General features: G+C 36.5%; 1 protein-coding gene and 1 pseudogene across 2 annotated transcripts in view; one reads left to right on the forward strand and one right to left on the reverse strand.

Moving 5' to 3' along the window:
- ANK2 (ankyrin 2) overlaps positions 1-16,177 on the reverse strand; it is a 244,114-nt gene that overhangs the window by 101,563 nt on the left and 126,374 nt on the right. For both annotated transcript variants that reach the window (XM_042935661.1, XM_042935662.1), the window contains 4 exons: positions 12,503-12,601; positions 5,842-6,039; positions 2,831-2,929; positions 2,120-2,218 (listed from right to left, as the gene is read on the reverse strand). In XM_042935661.1, coding sequence (XP_042791595.1) covers positions 2,120-2,218; positions 2,831-2,929; positions 5,842-6,039; positions 12,503-12,601 — 495 coding nt within the window. The remainder of the gene's footprint in view (positions 1-2,119; positions 2,219-2,830; positions 2,930-5,841; positions 6,040-12,502; positions 12,602-16,177) is intronic.
- On the forward strand, positions 2,736-2,948 carry LOC122218725 (annotated as a pseudogene).

Raw genomic sequence — 16,177 nt, forward strand, 5'->3', positions numbered from 1 at the left:
ATATCTATGTTGATAATGGCCAGCCTGGAAAGTTCATGAAAAAAATACTGGCATGTTAAGTGAGCAGATATTTTTTATTCCATTGAAATAGTTTCTTAGCCTTCATTCTTTCATTTAAATGTATTGAGAACCCACATAATACTGTATGAGGTAATTCAGGAATATGTAAATGAATATTACATAATTACTGTCCTCAAGTATTTATAATCTAGCAGGAAGAAAGACATCAAATAAATACAGAATTAATGAGATTACTAAGAAAAGAGTATCAAGGAATAAGAATGATAAGCATAATTATCAATATTTGTCCTCCTTTTTTGATAGTTTAAGTATTTTATTGTTAGTGTATATTTGTACCAATAAAATATGCATACATATGTAATGTATAAATATATATGTAGACATATGTGTAGTTATATGTACAAAGTTGTGTATATTTATATGTAACATACTTATATATGAAATATATAATATTATACAGAGTATACTTTTTATATAACGTATCCCATTTTATTATATATGTATAACTATGTAATTTAAATAGACATGTGAGTACATATGTACATATTTGTATAATAGAAGTAGACTAATTCTCTCTCTACTGCTTTGGGACACAGTGGACCTAGTGGTTAAGAGTGCTGGTTCTAGGGGCGCCTGGGTGCCTTAGTCGGTTGGGCATCTGACTCTAAATCTTGGGGTTGTGAGTTTGAGGCCCATGATGGGTGTAGAGATTACCTAAATAAATAAATAAATAAACTTAAAAAAAAAAAAGAGTGCTGGTTCTAAAGTCAGATTGCTTTAGGCCAAATCTTAGCTCTATTGCTTTTTAGTCATGTGACTTTTAACAAATTAACCTATTCAAATATCACTTCTTTATTTGTAAAATAGAAATTATTATGACACCAATCTCAAAGGATTATTATGAATTTAAATGAGATATTGCATGTAAAGTGGTAGGCACAGTGCTTGGCTAATAAACGGTGGTTGCGCTGTTTTATTGTGTCATCTAACATTACATGACTATTTTCCTAACAAAATAAATACTTTTTCTTTTTTAAATAAATCCTAATATGCTCTCAATACATGTTTGCCGAATGAATTAATGAAAGGTACAATGATTACTTTATGTATCATATGACATTCATGTGTATTTTCAGTGTAAATAAGGGACAGCTCCAATGGCGAAAGATGCCCTATCCATAGGTACAAGTCTTAGTTGGGACCATCTCAGAAATTGGTGCTACATGTACACCAAAAAGGAATTCCTAGCCTAGGGACTTAAAAGGATGTATGTTATAGTTGACATGGATGAACTATTTAAAGAAAAAGAAATAAAGAGTCTTACATATACCACAATGAAAAAATTGAAGTCTAAAGGAATGAACAATTCAAAGGTTATGTTATAGGAGAACACGCTGTTTACAGGGGAAAAGAAAAAACCTATCTGCCTTTATGAGGTTTCATTTCTCAAAATTCAAAACTTCAGTCTCTAAAACAGAGTGTTGGCAATAAGAGTCATCTTTATTGGTTCGTAGGCACATCCCCTTAATCTATACTGACTGATAAAAAATCTTAAACGACTTTGTGGAAGCAACTGGTAGAAAATTTTTTAAAAAGTCAATATCAAAAGCTACTATCACTAGAACTACTTGCAATTATACCATAGCATGTGTTTAAAAAAAATTCCCTGCAACAACATGGATGCAGGTAGAGAGTGTTATGCTAAGTGAAATCAAAGACAAATAACATATGATTCCACTCATGTGTGGAATTTAAGAAATAAAACAAACAACCAAAGGATAAAAGGGAGAGAGAGAGAGAGAGAGAGAGAGACAAACCAAGAAACAGACTCTTAACTATGGAAAACAAACTGATGGTCACCAGAGGGGAGATGGGTGAGGGATGGGTGAAACAGGTGATGGGCATTAAGGAGGGCGCTAGTCATGATGAGCACTGGGCGATTTATGGAATTATTGAATCACTATATTGTACACATGAAACCAATATAACACTGTACATTAACTATATTGGAATTAAAATTTTAAAAAATAAAAATTCTCACGTGCGGTCAGATTATAGTTATACCCTGTATCTGTAAACCCTTTTCTGCGGTCCTCACCTTGGCAGTGGCATGAGGGGAAGCACCCTTCTCCAGTAACAGCAGTGCCACCTTCTGGTTGTCATAATGAGCAGCAACATGGAGTGGGGTAAGGCCATTCTGTAAAGGGTGTGTTTAAATTCAGCATTAATAAATTAGCGTTAGCTGCCCTGAAGCTACCAAAATGCATGGAAACCGATGTATATTAAGTCTGTGTTAATTAATTAATATGGTCAATAAAAAATCAAATAAATGCCTAATGGTTTTCATATTAGAAATTTAGCTAAAACTGAAAACGCTTGGTTGAGCTTAAATTAGCACAGGTTATCTTGATATCCACCATAAAAAGAAGCCTAAAATGCTATGCAAGAATTACTATGTTAACATTGCAAGGGCTCTTCTAAATTTAGAGATGTTCTGGGCCCTGTTGTGACAAGAACATACATTGGAGGCACAGCTTTAAATGCCTTCTAAATTGGTGTGTATGTGGACAGGTCACGGACAGAGAGCCATCATGTCTATTTGGCATAGTTTCATCAGTTGCTTTCATATTCCTTTCAGGAGAGTGGGAAAAATATCCTGAAGCACAGATCTCCAAAGCTTCCAACTTGACTGAGTTATAAAAATGTCACATATTAGCTTTGCGCAGTGGCAGTATCGTAGCCAATGAGGTTTATCCAAGGCGCGGTTATAGCTAATTGAAAAATGTCACGTATTAGTAAAAACGTTTACCTTCCCTGCAGAATCTGCGGCAGCACGGCGTTGCAAGAGGAGTTTTGCCACATCCAGGCTTCCATACTTGGCTGCTACATGCAGGGGAGTGAAACCTTTCTGGAATGTGAAGAACAAAAGTAAAATGTAATATTTATTTTTGTGACTCCTAACAAAACTTGTTTTATTTGTTAACATATTAAGCAAACTATATCGGGGCTCTCTATTTGGGAGAAATAATGAGAAGCATTAAATCTGTGAGCCACAAACAAGGACTAGAAAAAAAGAAGGAAATTTAACGCACAAGAGTTTGACTTAATAGACTGAACAAAACAAACTTTATTTTGAGAGCTTAGAAACTGAAATTTGACTTTATGGGGTTGGGATTTATAAAAGCTACCAGTGTCCCTAAAATGGCTCTCGTTAGTGAGTTGGGCAGGATGTAGACGGGAGCTTGGCTTTTTCTTGTCTCTAAAATTAATAGGACTGAGACAATAGCTGCCTTCTCTTTATAATACCTGAATTCCAAATTTCTTCATTTAAATTTTAGGATATTTCAACAGCAATGGTAAAAAAAATATATTATTATTGTGATTCAGTTGATTTGTATCTTCTGCAGAAATAGCAGGATAAATGGTTGACAGAGAAAAAAATGTTCACTACTAAAAAGCACCTCCCATCCTGTTATCCCCTTTCCCAGAAGACCTGCGCTGTATAAAAGACCAATTCCTTTTGTAAAATACACTTCTACTTCTGGCACAATGTTGAGCTGATTGACATCAGACTTTTAAACCCACCACAGTGTAAAGCTTTTTTAAAAGAATGCTCTCTTACCCATGTTTATAGATTCAATGACTTATGTGCCTGACTAATGCCATTCTCTGTAATTAGCAGTGTGTTACAAAAACAGCCAAGTCGCTGGGCTCAGATCTCAAGGATGGCACAGTTCCTACACCATGATCTCAAATCCATCCTCTTGGCCAGACAGTCTAGCCACATGCTCTTCTGGCACTACAGTGGAGTGGGAGAATTCTAAAGCTGACCAGGGCCTGTACAACACACAAAGTAAATGTGCCTGCGGTAGGTGGTGTAAGATATAGCTTATCCTTGGGACCATTTAAGCCTTCGTTGCAATACAGAGTATCTCCCCAGAAACAATATTGCCCGTTCACAGTGTCACCACACAAATTACTTTTAAGATGTTGTTTTTCTTGTTATTTCTTTTTGAACCCTTTGGCACTAATAAGTCCTTGGAGGAGAGTGAGTCTTTCACTTTCTCCAAGTGTGGGACAAACATAGGAAGTATTTCCTCCTCCTTGCACTAGCCCATTTAAGCCAACATTTACTGTTAATGTGCTCCGTCTGCTCAATGCACACAATGGTTGGGGTGACAATCAGGATGAAGAAGAATCCTTTGAGAAAAAAACCATGTGGTAAGGAAGAAAAATAAATGCCTTACCCTTAAAGTCCTGCTGGAAGAGTGATCCAGCCCCTTTATAAATTTGGAACCTATTACCAGACAAAACTACACAGAATCTTTAATGTAGAATCACAAAATAGAGGTTGGAAAGCATCTCAAGTCACACATTCCTTCTTTTCCCTATGTTGACCTCATCAGGACTTCATTTACCCTCTGATATGTATAAACACTCCAACAGCTTTAATGATGATGAGTCAACTATTCATCAGAACCCCAGTGAGTTCCACTGTTAAACTGATCAGTTTAATACTCCCTTCCATTTGACTGCTGCACTTTACTATTGCTCTAGACATATTTTTGAAATCCTAAACAACTTTGGAAGGCACCATATTTTATTCTCTATTTCTATATTTTAGATACTTGAAATTATTTACCACCTTCATCTGACGAGACAGTCTCTCTTGGGTCTCTCTTGGGTGGTTGTTGTTGCTATTAGTAGTTTGGTGCTTAGTTTCTGGGTTTGGGTTTTTCTAAAAAATGACTTTTAAGTTCCTGGCAACTCTTCAGATTTCATCATTTGAATAGGTATCAATTTCTTACATTGAAAACATGCCACAGGCAACCAGATTAAGTCATAGCTAGCGGTTGCCCCTTCTGCTAGTACAACAGATGCGACAATACTACTCCAGTTCATACTTCTCCCTCAGATGTAGTACTTATGCTTATTTACTATGAGTAAATTGAAAATGTCTTTTAAATAATACGAATCACTGCTGTACTCATGGGAATTGTTTTGCCTTGCAAGCAACACACTTGTGATAGGCTCTAAACTTGTCTCATTTCCCTACTCTTCTGTACTCGTCCAATTTCTTTAGCACTGATTAGCTGAGTGTGTTTGTGTTTTATTCTAAGTCACATCCACAGAGTGAATTTCAAATAGGATGTATAAAGTGGAGAAAAATTATTCTGCCCCGGCATGAAACTCCGAACATAAGTCAAATTCAGGCTGGCATACACAAAGAATACACAACTAATGAAGCGACTTTCTAGCACAGCTCTATTTAGAGACTGTACATACCCAGGCAAGAATATAGCCTATAAATATTAGACAGCAGAATGGGAATGATAACTGGCTGATACCACAGTTAGAAAATTGTAAGATCAAGTGAGGTAAACTTCTAGATAGTACTAAAACTCTTAGCAAATACAGTATTGCCAATTTAATGCAATTTTTTTCTTCTTTAGTAATACTAGTTCAATGTATTTGAGAATCTTATATTTTTTCTCTTGGGACTACATTATACATTTTATGATGGAAAGAGAAGAGAAAGTGGCCCTTGCTCTATGGAAAAAAATCTCAGTTAAAGCACTAGATACCTGTATTAGAAACAATACTAACTAGAAAGATGGAATCTAGCACTCTTTACTGAAGGTATGGTATGGAATTTCACAATCCCCTTTGATGATTTAGAAAATGAATCTAAAATATTTAAATAGGAAGAAGTCAGAGGCCTAAAGGAGATCTACCTTTCTTGATACTCTATCTAGTAGAACAGAGGAATCCTGACTCAGATCCTTCCCGGTCCATGTTGTCATGGAGCCATCCCCTTACCTTGGTAGCTAAAGAGTGGGCTGCTCCTGCTTCCAAGAGGACTGATGCCACATCTACCTGGCCTTCCCTGGCAGAGATGTGCAGGGGCGTGTACCCATTTGTTGTGGCTGCATCTGGATGAGCCATATGTTGTAGAAGCAGCTGGACAATTTCTGTCTTACCAAGGCGAGAGGCAATGTGCAAAGGCGTCTGTTCCTCCTACAACTCAAGTCAAGTAAAAAATTAGTGCCAAAACAAGCCAAACTTCACGGATGACATATTTCACTCAGATGTTTCCTGATGTCTTCTTGGAATTTCTAGTAGCGCCTAGCCAAAAGGATATTATTACTACTCTGACCATGATTTATGGTATATTTTGTTATGGAGGTGACTTGTTTGGTCACAAAATCTTCCTTAGACTTTTCTAGAAGTATGTACTTTCATGAACTTGGTCATTGTTTCCGGGGCACACCCACATGTTTCTCAACTCATTAAGGCTTTAGCCCCCACTAATGCTTAAATACAAACCAACTCGTGGTTCTGAGTAAGAAAAAAAATCTAGTCCAGAGGCCTAAGACCTAGATTCTCATCCAAAAGCTTTCATTAAGAGACAGTACTTATTCTGGGAACTATATCCAGAGGAAAAAAAAGGGATCCAGGGAAAACTGTTCTTACTTAACTCAAACAAGCCAAGGATACAAATGCTGGTCATTTTCTTCAAGTAGGGACTGCATAAAAAGAAGATATCATAATCTGATTTTTTAAAAAAATGCTGTTCCAGGAAACACTGCATATAGTTCTGGGACTTGGATCCAGGACTTCAAAGATGAAATGGAACTCTGGCAAGAAGCAAATGGGGTTAACTATTTGCCGAGTGCTTTCCATTTAGAAACACAGAGAAGACATAGTTGGTACTATGAATAGGGAGGATAGGTTGGAGGAGGCTCAAGAAATCACCTGACTCTAATGTGTAGTCAGAAAAATGCTTTCATTTCAGTGTTAAGAGAACAAGGCCAAGCCATCTTCTTATAAAAAGAAAGTTGAGTATAATCTTAGTGATGAAAAAAGGTATGTCTTTACAATCTGTCCAAAGGCATGTCATAATCAGAGTGAGGAAGGAAAATCTGGGCCAGCATACTGAGCTAAGAATGAATGGAAAAAAGATATAATAGAGTGGGGGAAGAGCTGTTCAAATAAATGCAGTGTCTTAAAGTACCAGAAAAAAGAAGTATTCAGGATGAGAGGAAATAGCATTGTATGAATTTCAGGGTGATGAAAAGTAAATAATAAATAACAATAATACAAGTATTTTAGTAAGAGAATTGGAATTTTTTGAAAAATTGCAATTTATAAACTTCCTTCAGGTATGATGCATACTTGATCCTATTCTTACAAAAGACCTGAAAAGAAGGCGTAAAATGTAGTATTAGTATCATTTTCTAGAAAACTGAGATGAAGAGGAAGTAAAGTAGTTCTCCAGAATTGTCACCAGGCTATTAAAACAGGACTTGAACTCAGGCATTGGATTCAAAAGATATTTATTCCTCTATACATTCTACAGAAATAGACACAGTTACATTGGCCACTGAGGAAACTAACAGAATGAAGCGACTCTCAATAGGAAAGGAGACTGCAACACTTCAGAAGATACAACTGTTTTTAAATATATAGCAGAGAAAATAGACAAATGGGGAAAACTGAGTTATGAGGATAAATGGAGAGCAAAACAACAACAATAAAAGAACTGAAGAACTTGAGAATAGCTATCATGAATATCTGTTGTTTCCGGGTTTCCCTTCTTGCACTTCTGCCCAACAATTTGATAGAGGTGGGTACTGCAAGTGACATAATCTAAAAGGTGTTCTTGATGAGTGAGTGGAAGAATTGGGGCAATGAGGACATCTTAACCTAGGGCTAGTAACAGCCAAGTATTTGGTTAAGTTATCCTTTGGTTCTCAGACTACAGAGCATTCAGGCACTTGATTTTGTTTCCTTCATTTTGTTTTTGTTTTTGTTTAAGTTAAGAAATAAGCTGTCTTGCCTACTTTCTTCAACTTTTGGTACAGTCCTATCTGAAAGTGAAAAAGAGAAGAACAAACAAATTTGGTTAGAAAGTCTTCCCAATGGTAACTAGAGATATAAGACCTCTAAGGTTTGCAGAATTATTTATTTCCCTGTTGAACTGCAAGAGTTGAATTTGCTGTCCCAAGCTAAAGTTAATTCAAGCCAAGGCAAAGAATTGGGAAAGCACAGAAAATAATATTGATGGAAAGAGATTTAAAAGGGGGGAGGGTTAGCTTGATCCTCTAGGCCTCTTTCAAATATAAGGGGCAATAATTATTCCCTCATCATAAAGTGTCATTGACTGTGATACAGCCTGGACCAGGAAGAGATGAGTTCTGCCTTACTACCACAGGCTACAGTCTTCCCAAATTAGGAAGACTTGCTGAGCCCCAACTCCTTTACCAAGGGTCAGCAACAGTAATGGCTGGGACAAGGTTCAAAGATTTGATAAAATTTCTGCTATTAGTTCTTAGCTAACAGGATTCCCAGGAACCTAATCAACTGGGAGCTGACTAAAATTTTAAGGTGAATTAAGTTTCAAGTGAGTTTAAGCCTAGGGGCCTTCTTATTGCTCAATCCCTAAAGCAAATGTCAGCCCCCCATATAATGCCAACAGAACATGGGCACCTAAAGCAAGAGAGCTCCCCAATGGGCAGGCTCCAGGGGTTCTCTCGGTCATGTCCATGGAGGATACGGGACAAGGAAGAACCTTGATGAGAGCAGCGTCTGAGGGCAAGCATATGGACTGACTGACGAACTCATGCCACTGTAGTCCATGCTCCCCAGTCTGTCCAGCAAAATATGCCTTACGTTCTTGACTGTTGAAGAGAGTATGCCGCTTGCACTTTTCAAATGAGAGATACTGTTGTGAGTACATGATTTTTCTTTCATTATAAATTAGGAGTAGTGCCATGATTATATAACCAGGAGATATTATTTCCAAACCTGATTAAGAAGTATAGACTATCCAGAGAACTTGCCCTTGGAGTTCAGTGTAGTACCTGAGTGTAACTGCTGACCATCTCCCCTTTGACACAGAGTGAATTATAAAGCAATGTATTAGGTTAACAGAGAGAGTTTTCAGAAGCGCAGACATGTGTGTATGCTTGCTGGGAAACCAGCAGGTAAAACAGAACAGATAGATGTTGGTTTTTCTGTTCAATACTCTTCTGGGAAGAGCCCTCCCTCCCTCCCTCCTTTGGGGGAAGGGGACATCCCACACTACGCGTGGCTCTGGGGGGACTGCCAATCATCTCATCCCGCCTCTTGAATGGGCATGGAACCCAGGCTTGATAAGATAACCTGGCCGTAGTGAACAGCTCAGGTGGGAAATGTGACTAATTAGAATCCTGTTGTTTGTTTAGATGAAAGAGATAAGGGCTCCCTTTACATCTGAAACGGAGATAATGATGTGAGCAGAGAAAACCTAGGAGAAAGACACAGAACCAAGGAGGAACCTTTCTCTCATCCTTTCTAATTCCATGACCTCAGGTAAGACGGCAACATTTTGAATTTTAGAACTCTAAACCACTCTACAACACAGGGTTGTTCTGTGTGTTGAAGAAGATAATTTGTGTTAAAATACTTTATGAAGTATAAACCGCTGTACAAATGTTAACTAAATCAAAGATTTCCAGGGAAACCTAAAGGGCTAAATAAAAATAGAAACTCATGGTGAAAGTACAACTTAAAATAGAACATGTGAAAAGGAAAACCATAGCTTCTTGCTGCTCAGCATAATCCCAGGATCAGGAACATGGGCATCACTTGTGAGTTTTTAGAAATACAGATTTTGGGCCTCATCCCAGCCCTACTGAGTTCAATCTGCATTTTAACAAGATCCCCAGGTGATGTCATGCATAATGACCTTTCATTAGCATGCCTTTATATAAGGCTATGGCAGTTTCTCCTGTTCGCCACAGAAGGATGCTATAAGAAAGGAATTTCACTTGCATCCTAGGGTAGGTGGTGGAGTTGAAAAAACAAACAAAGGGTCATAAAATGTGATACTTAAATAAGGAGGAATAAAAAATTATAGATGTTTATATATGTAGACCATGGCATTAAACATAGTTGCAAAAGAGAAGCAAAACAATAGAATTGATGGAATTTGCGTGTAAAAATAAACACATACATAAATGTTATAATATTTCACAGTAAAGAGTCTGTAGCCCGTGGTTTTTGAGGAAGGGGTTGCAGACGGTACCCAAAAAAGCATAAGGTGATAAATAACAGGTTAAATTGATAACACAAAAAATTGGCAAAGATATATGAAAATAAGCAAATTTCCTTTAAAAATAGAATAAATTAGAGGTGTCTGGGTGACTCAGTTGGTTGAGCGTTTGACTTGGGCTTAGGGTCATGATCTTGTTCTTCACGAATTCGAGCCCTGCATTGGGCTCTGTGATGACAGCTCAGAGCCTGGAGCCTGCTTCAGATTCTGTGTCTCCCTTTCTCTCTGCCCCTCCCCTGCTTGTGCTCTCTCTTTCTCTAATAAAATAAAATAAATAGAACACATTAAATTTGAATATAGAAAGATATTAAGCAGTTTAATTTTGAGAGATAAACAGGAAACCCTTTTACTATTAAATATGGATTACAAATATTTACTAAAAATATTACCACATTTCTGGTAAAAATACTGAAGTTCATGATACTCAGAGTGCATTGATTAACTATATGTATGTATATATATATATATATATATATATATATATATATGTATATATATATATATATATATATATATATATATATATATATGTGTGTGTGTGTGTGTATTTTTAATAACTAATGCCAGGTAAGCTTGAAAGGAAATGAGAATAGATGGAACACAGAAGGTTTTTAGAGCAGTAAAACTACTCTGTATGATAAGGATGGATACATGTCATTATACATTTGTCCAAACCCACAGAATGTGAAACGCCAAAAGTAAACCCTAATGTAAACTATTGACTTGGGGGGATTATGATGTGTCAATGTGTGTTCCTCAATTCTAACACATGTACTGCTCCTATAGGGAAAGTTGATAACGGGGTGGCCTATGCCTGTGTGGGATCAGGGAGTATATGGGCAATCTCTGTAACCTCCTCTCAATTTGCTGTGAACCTAAAACTGCTCTTAAAAACTAGTCTTGGAAGGGGTGCCTGGGTGGTTCAGTCAGTTAAGCATCCAGCTAAGGTTCAGGTCATGATCTCACAGTTGGTGAGTTCAAGACTCACACTGGGTTCTCTGCTGTCAGCACAGAGTCAGCTTCGGATCCTCTTTCCCCCTCTCTCTGCCCCTTTCCCACTCGTAGGCACTTGTGCTCACTCTCTCTCTCAAAAATAAATGAATGTTAAAAAAAAAAAAAAGTCTTGGGAGTGAGAGGAAACAAGAAAAGTGCCAAGGCAGAGAAGAATACAGTTTGGATAACAAAAGCTCTAAATATATAAGAACATAAAATACCAATGATGATTACCAAAGAACATAAATTACATTGCTCACACAATGGATAAAAAGGCAGATAAAATCCAGAAGGACAAGAGTAATGTTAAGGCTGCCCATGTTTCACTGTATTTTTCATGAAGGTCTGTAGAAAAAATTCTATTAAGTTCATAGAGTCAGAGAATATTAAGGAAGTCTGCAAAGGAGTTTCAAGTCCAACCTTTATATTTTAAGGACCTAGAAGTGCAATGACTTGCCTGAAATAACAATGTGTAAGGACCCCAGCCAGATGTTTTCATTCTAATACAATACCATTTCTAAAAGGGAGTCATGATGGTACAAGTCAAGCTGAAGTGAGTTCTAGCTTAGGTACTTCAAATATTGAAGCAGAGAGAATCCCAAAGATGCTAGTGCAAAATAAATAAATAATTAATTAATTAAAGGAACGACATGAAAAAGGAAATTGAAGGTATAGTACACTGATAAAAAATTACTAGCATATTCAGTGTAGACGAAGAAGGTGAGAAAAGCAAATGGGAAGTGAATTAAAAAAAAAGGGAAGGAAGGAAGGAAAAATCAAGCTGTGAAGGGATTTGAAGCAATTAGAAACGAGAATCTGATCAAGTAAACTCGAGACCCCAACTGTTCTACTTGGAATCACAGAAGTGCAGACTGTCTAAATACGTAAAATCATAGTAAGGAGAAAAGTATAATTCATGATAGAAAGGAGGAAAATAATAGAGATAAATGTACAACATTAAAACTTTGAGTATAATTTGCTTGTAAGTAACTAGTAAGGAATGTCTGTGGCAATTTGATTGGCTTATGGTATGAAATATATTTTAATACGCATACTATGTCTATAATACGATAAATTTTTTAAATTCATGAAAAGAGATATAAGTAAAAGTGTTTCCATAGGTTAAAAAATTATTAGGCTAGTCAATGCTATATTTCTTAGAGACTAAATTATACATTTTTTTCAAAGTTAATGTTTCTGAAATTGGGGTGCATTTTCCATTGTGTATATTTACTATACCATTTCCTTTTTTGCCTGTAAAACTGCTATTGAATTGATACTTTTGCATACAATCCATGGCATTTCCAAGTCAGGGACATGAAGAATAGCATTCCGTCATAAAGGTGAAACTCATGCACGCAGTAGGAGAGAACCTCCGGCACCAGCACGTACCCTGGCTCTGGCATCGACAAGGGCACCATTTCTCAGGAGGCATCGGACCACTTCCACCTGCCCTGCCCGGGCTGCCATGTGCAATGCAGTCTCCCCACGCTGCCGGGAAACAGAGACCATTGAGTCATAAGTAAATTCACTGCTCTGAATGGTCAAGGATGAAAATGTGCCTGTTTGTGAAATTCAGCAATCAATCCAAAGGTTTAGGAAATCTATGAAAAGGTATAATTATTTCATAATTATTTAGTCTGAAACAATACAGTTTTGTATCTTCTCCATCTTCATAAGGATAAAACAAATGTTTTTTAGTTTTTTTTTTTTCAGTCCATGACAAACAAGTGAACTTACCCCAAAATCCAGTATACCCTGAGGTTTAACTTCATAGTTAATTTGGCATAATTTAAATTGCTTTAGGTGAGGGGCACCTGGGTGGCTCAGTCAGTTCAGCATCTGACTTTTCATTTGGGCTCAGGTCATGATCTCATGGTTTGTGAGATTGAGTCCTGCATCAGGCTGTGCACTGATTGTACAGAGCCTGCTTGGGATTCTCTCTTTCTTTCTCTTTCTCTCTCTCCTCCTCCTCCTCCTCCTCCTCCTCCTCCTCCACCTCCTCCTCCTCCTCCCTTCCTTTCTTCTCTCTCTCTCTCTCTCTCTCTCAAAAATAAATAAATAAACGTTAAAAAAAATACTTTAGGTGTTATCTTTTATCCTTCAAACCTAAAATCTGTCATTGTCACACTTGACTATGTGATTACAACTTGACCCCATTTTAAGGAGAAACTCTACATGCTAGATCAAGTCAACACAGTGCAAAAAAAAAAAAAAAAAAAATCACATCATTTGTACTATACATAAGTCATTCCTTTTCAGAATTCAAAATTTACTTCCAAAATAAACTCTTTTACATTCAATTTGTCTTTGTGTTGTGAGGCTAGATGATGGCTATTCACATAAGAAATGTGATTGGCCCCGGATGTCCCCTATTTATTATTAATGAGCATATTTAATTATAGACGGTTATTTGAGAGAACTACCAAGAGATGAGTAAAGCAACTGTTAACAGCGTCATCTGTTGAGGTGGGCAGCACCAGGCATCAGGTCATTCCTCAAGTGTTTTCATGCTACATCAAGATAGGGCACACTTGTCAGGAAATGGTAGCTTAAGTTGCAGCATGAAGGATGATGGTTAGATGAAAGGGTTTTTGTCATCGAAAACTTTGTTAAGTACTGCCTGTGAGAGAGGAGTTTTTGTTCGTTTGTTTTAATCAACGTATTTTAAAACCCTGTGTTGTTCTGAAGAAGGCAGGGGTTCATTCTTCCAAACAATTTTATAGTTATAAAAAACCAACACACTGGAATAAAAGGGATTACTTCTAGTCACCACAACTGTTCTAGAAAATAAAGCTGATTTCAACTATGTAAAGTAAACCACTCCAAAGAAATGCAATTGATCTTAAGTTGGTTGTGGTAATTGCATATTTCTGACAAATTCCAGTGAATCATTTCTTCTGATTCCTTGCACAACTTAAGTTTGGCACATAGCTCACAGTTCATTTTATTTCCTAGTATCAGAGACCCATTCCTTATGAAGTTATGAAAAATTCATTTCAAATGATTTGATTTTGAAAGCATTAATCTGGATGTCTACTCTATTTTTTTTTCTGTTTTATTGATGATTCACTTATCTTCTAATGGCCTTAATGATGACAAGTTTTGACTTTTGTAAAGTAAATGCATCTGAAGTGTGCTGTCTCATAAAACACATTATTGGAATAGCAATATTTGTCCTTAACCTTTGGGTGTATGGCAAGATTTTTCCTCTTTGGACACCCACGATTTCAAACTTGTTTTCTATATCACTTAACCTGTCTCTAAATAGATGAAGTTAAGATCTAACTATTAAACAATCACAAAAAGCCCTCGTATCTTTATTCTATTTCTAAGACTAACAGAAGTATAGCAATTTTACTAATGTTAGTAGAAATAAAGACAAAAATAAATTTCCTTATAAGAAGTTATGGTGTCATGAGTTCCTACTTATGGATGGATTTATATGTTTAGTTTACAAGCCAAACTTTATCAATAAGGAGTTTTCAGAATGTAAAATGTTTCCAATACTAGTCTTAATATTTCCAATAACCTTATTTTATTTTATACTTAAAATGAGTTATTTTTATGATATTTATATATTTAAAATCAATGAGTTAGATATAAAACCTAATCTAAAATATTAAACACTATGTTCAAAGAAAAGTTATATATGTATGTGTATATATATATATATACACACACACACATACACACACGGCTCTCCAATTGAAAGCAATGGTCTTGTTCATTTCTTATTTAATGACTCTGGGGTACTTGATTTTTATTGTACATTTCCCTAACCCTTTTATATTTATATTACCCTTGTTTATACATAAGTATAAACAAAAAAATGAAAGAAGGCGTATATTATTTTAATGACTTCCATTTCTTGATTGTTGGGTACCTCATCTTATTCAACACCCTTGTTTTCTTTATCTTAAACTAATTCACCTCAAGTACTGGGGGGAATTTTTAAACATAATATAAAGTGTGAACTTTGGCGTGAACTCATTGATTTTTATATGCGAAAACTTGGTAGTATCTCACACCATACTCTGGACAGACCCCAAAGTGCTTAGTTTTCGACTCCCATGGTTGTCAACGGATACTTTGGATTATGGATGTATTACAACTGGTAGTTCCACTTCCCAGGTTTTAAAGTGCAAAGTGCATTTGTGAGCTTTCCGGAAAAGAAGCTTTGCAATAATAATATCTGTGCGTGATTCAGTTATTGGTACATCTCACACTTGGAATGAATTTTGAGACAAAAACAAGACTGGCAAGAGAATGGGTACGCTCATGTCCAAAGCAGGTACTAAATTTTTCATGCCCCTCTTCTCAGTTGTTAAAACTGATTTGGCCGACAGCTACATTGACTTCCACTTTGGCTGCATCAGTTGGAAAGCATCAAAGCACAACAGACAGCATTACATTCAAAAATGCAACAGGATTTCAGGCAACACACAAAGGCTCCAAGGGTGGGGTACTTTGGGGTCAGGAAATGACCAACTCTCACACAGCGCGCAGGCAGTCAGGGTTCACACAGTTTCTTCATCTGCACAGAGTTTTGGATCCAGTAGTTATATCCTCATGTCCTGAGAATGCACAAGTTCACAGGCATCCCACTGCTAGAGAAATGAAATTCCTCTAAATGTAGGTTGCCAGATTTAGTAAATAAAAATACAGGATGACCAGTTAAATTTGAATTCCAGACAAACAATGAATAATTATCTTAAGATAAATATGTCTCAACTATTGCACAGGACATACTTATACGAAAAACAATTACTTGTCATTTATCTGAACTTCAAATTTAACCAGGAGTTCTGTATTTTATCTGATAACCCTAACTATCTACATGGTGTCTGCTCCCTGAAGGACATTTAATACAAAAAAAAACAAAAAACAAAAAAACAAAAAAACAACTAGGAAACATGTTAAGAGGATTACATTAGCAGGTGCCTCTCAAGTATTTGTTTTGAGGGAACTGAAGGGAAAGAGTATGTAAGAGACAAGTGAGAAGATAAAACAAAGTGAACTTTATAGTGACTGGTATGTTGAAGTTTAGTTTGATATTACAATTAC

This window comes from Panthera leo, chromosome B1 (genome assembly GCF_018350215.1).
Source record: "Panthera leo isolate Ple1 chromosome B1, P.leo_Ple1_pat1.1, whole genome shotgun sequence".
Lineage (NCBI taxonomy): Eukaryota > Metazoa > Chordata > Mammalia > Carnivora > Felidae > Panthera > Panthera leo.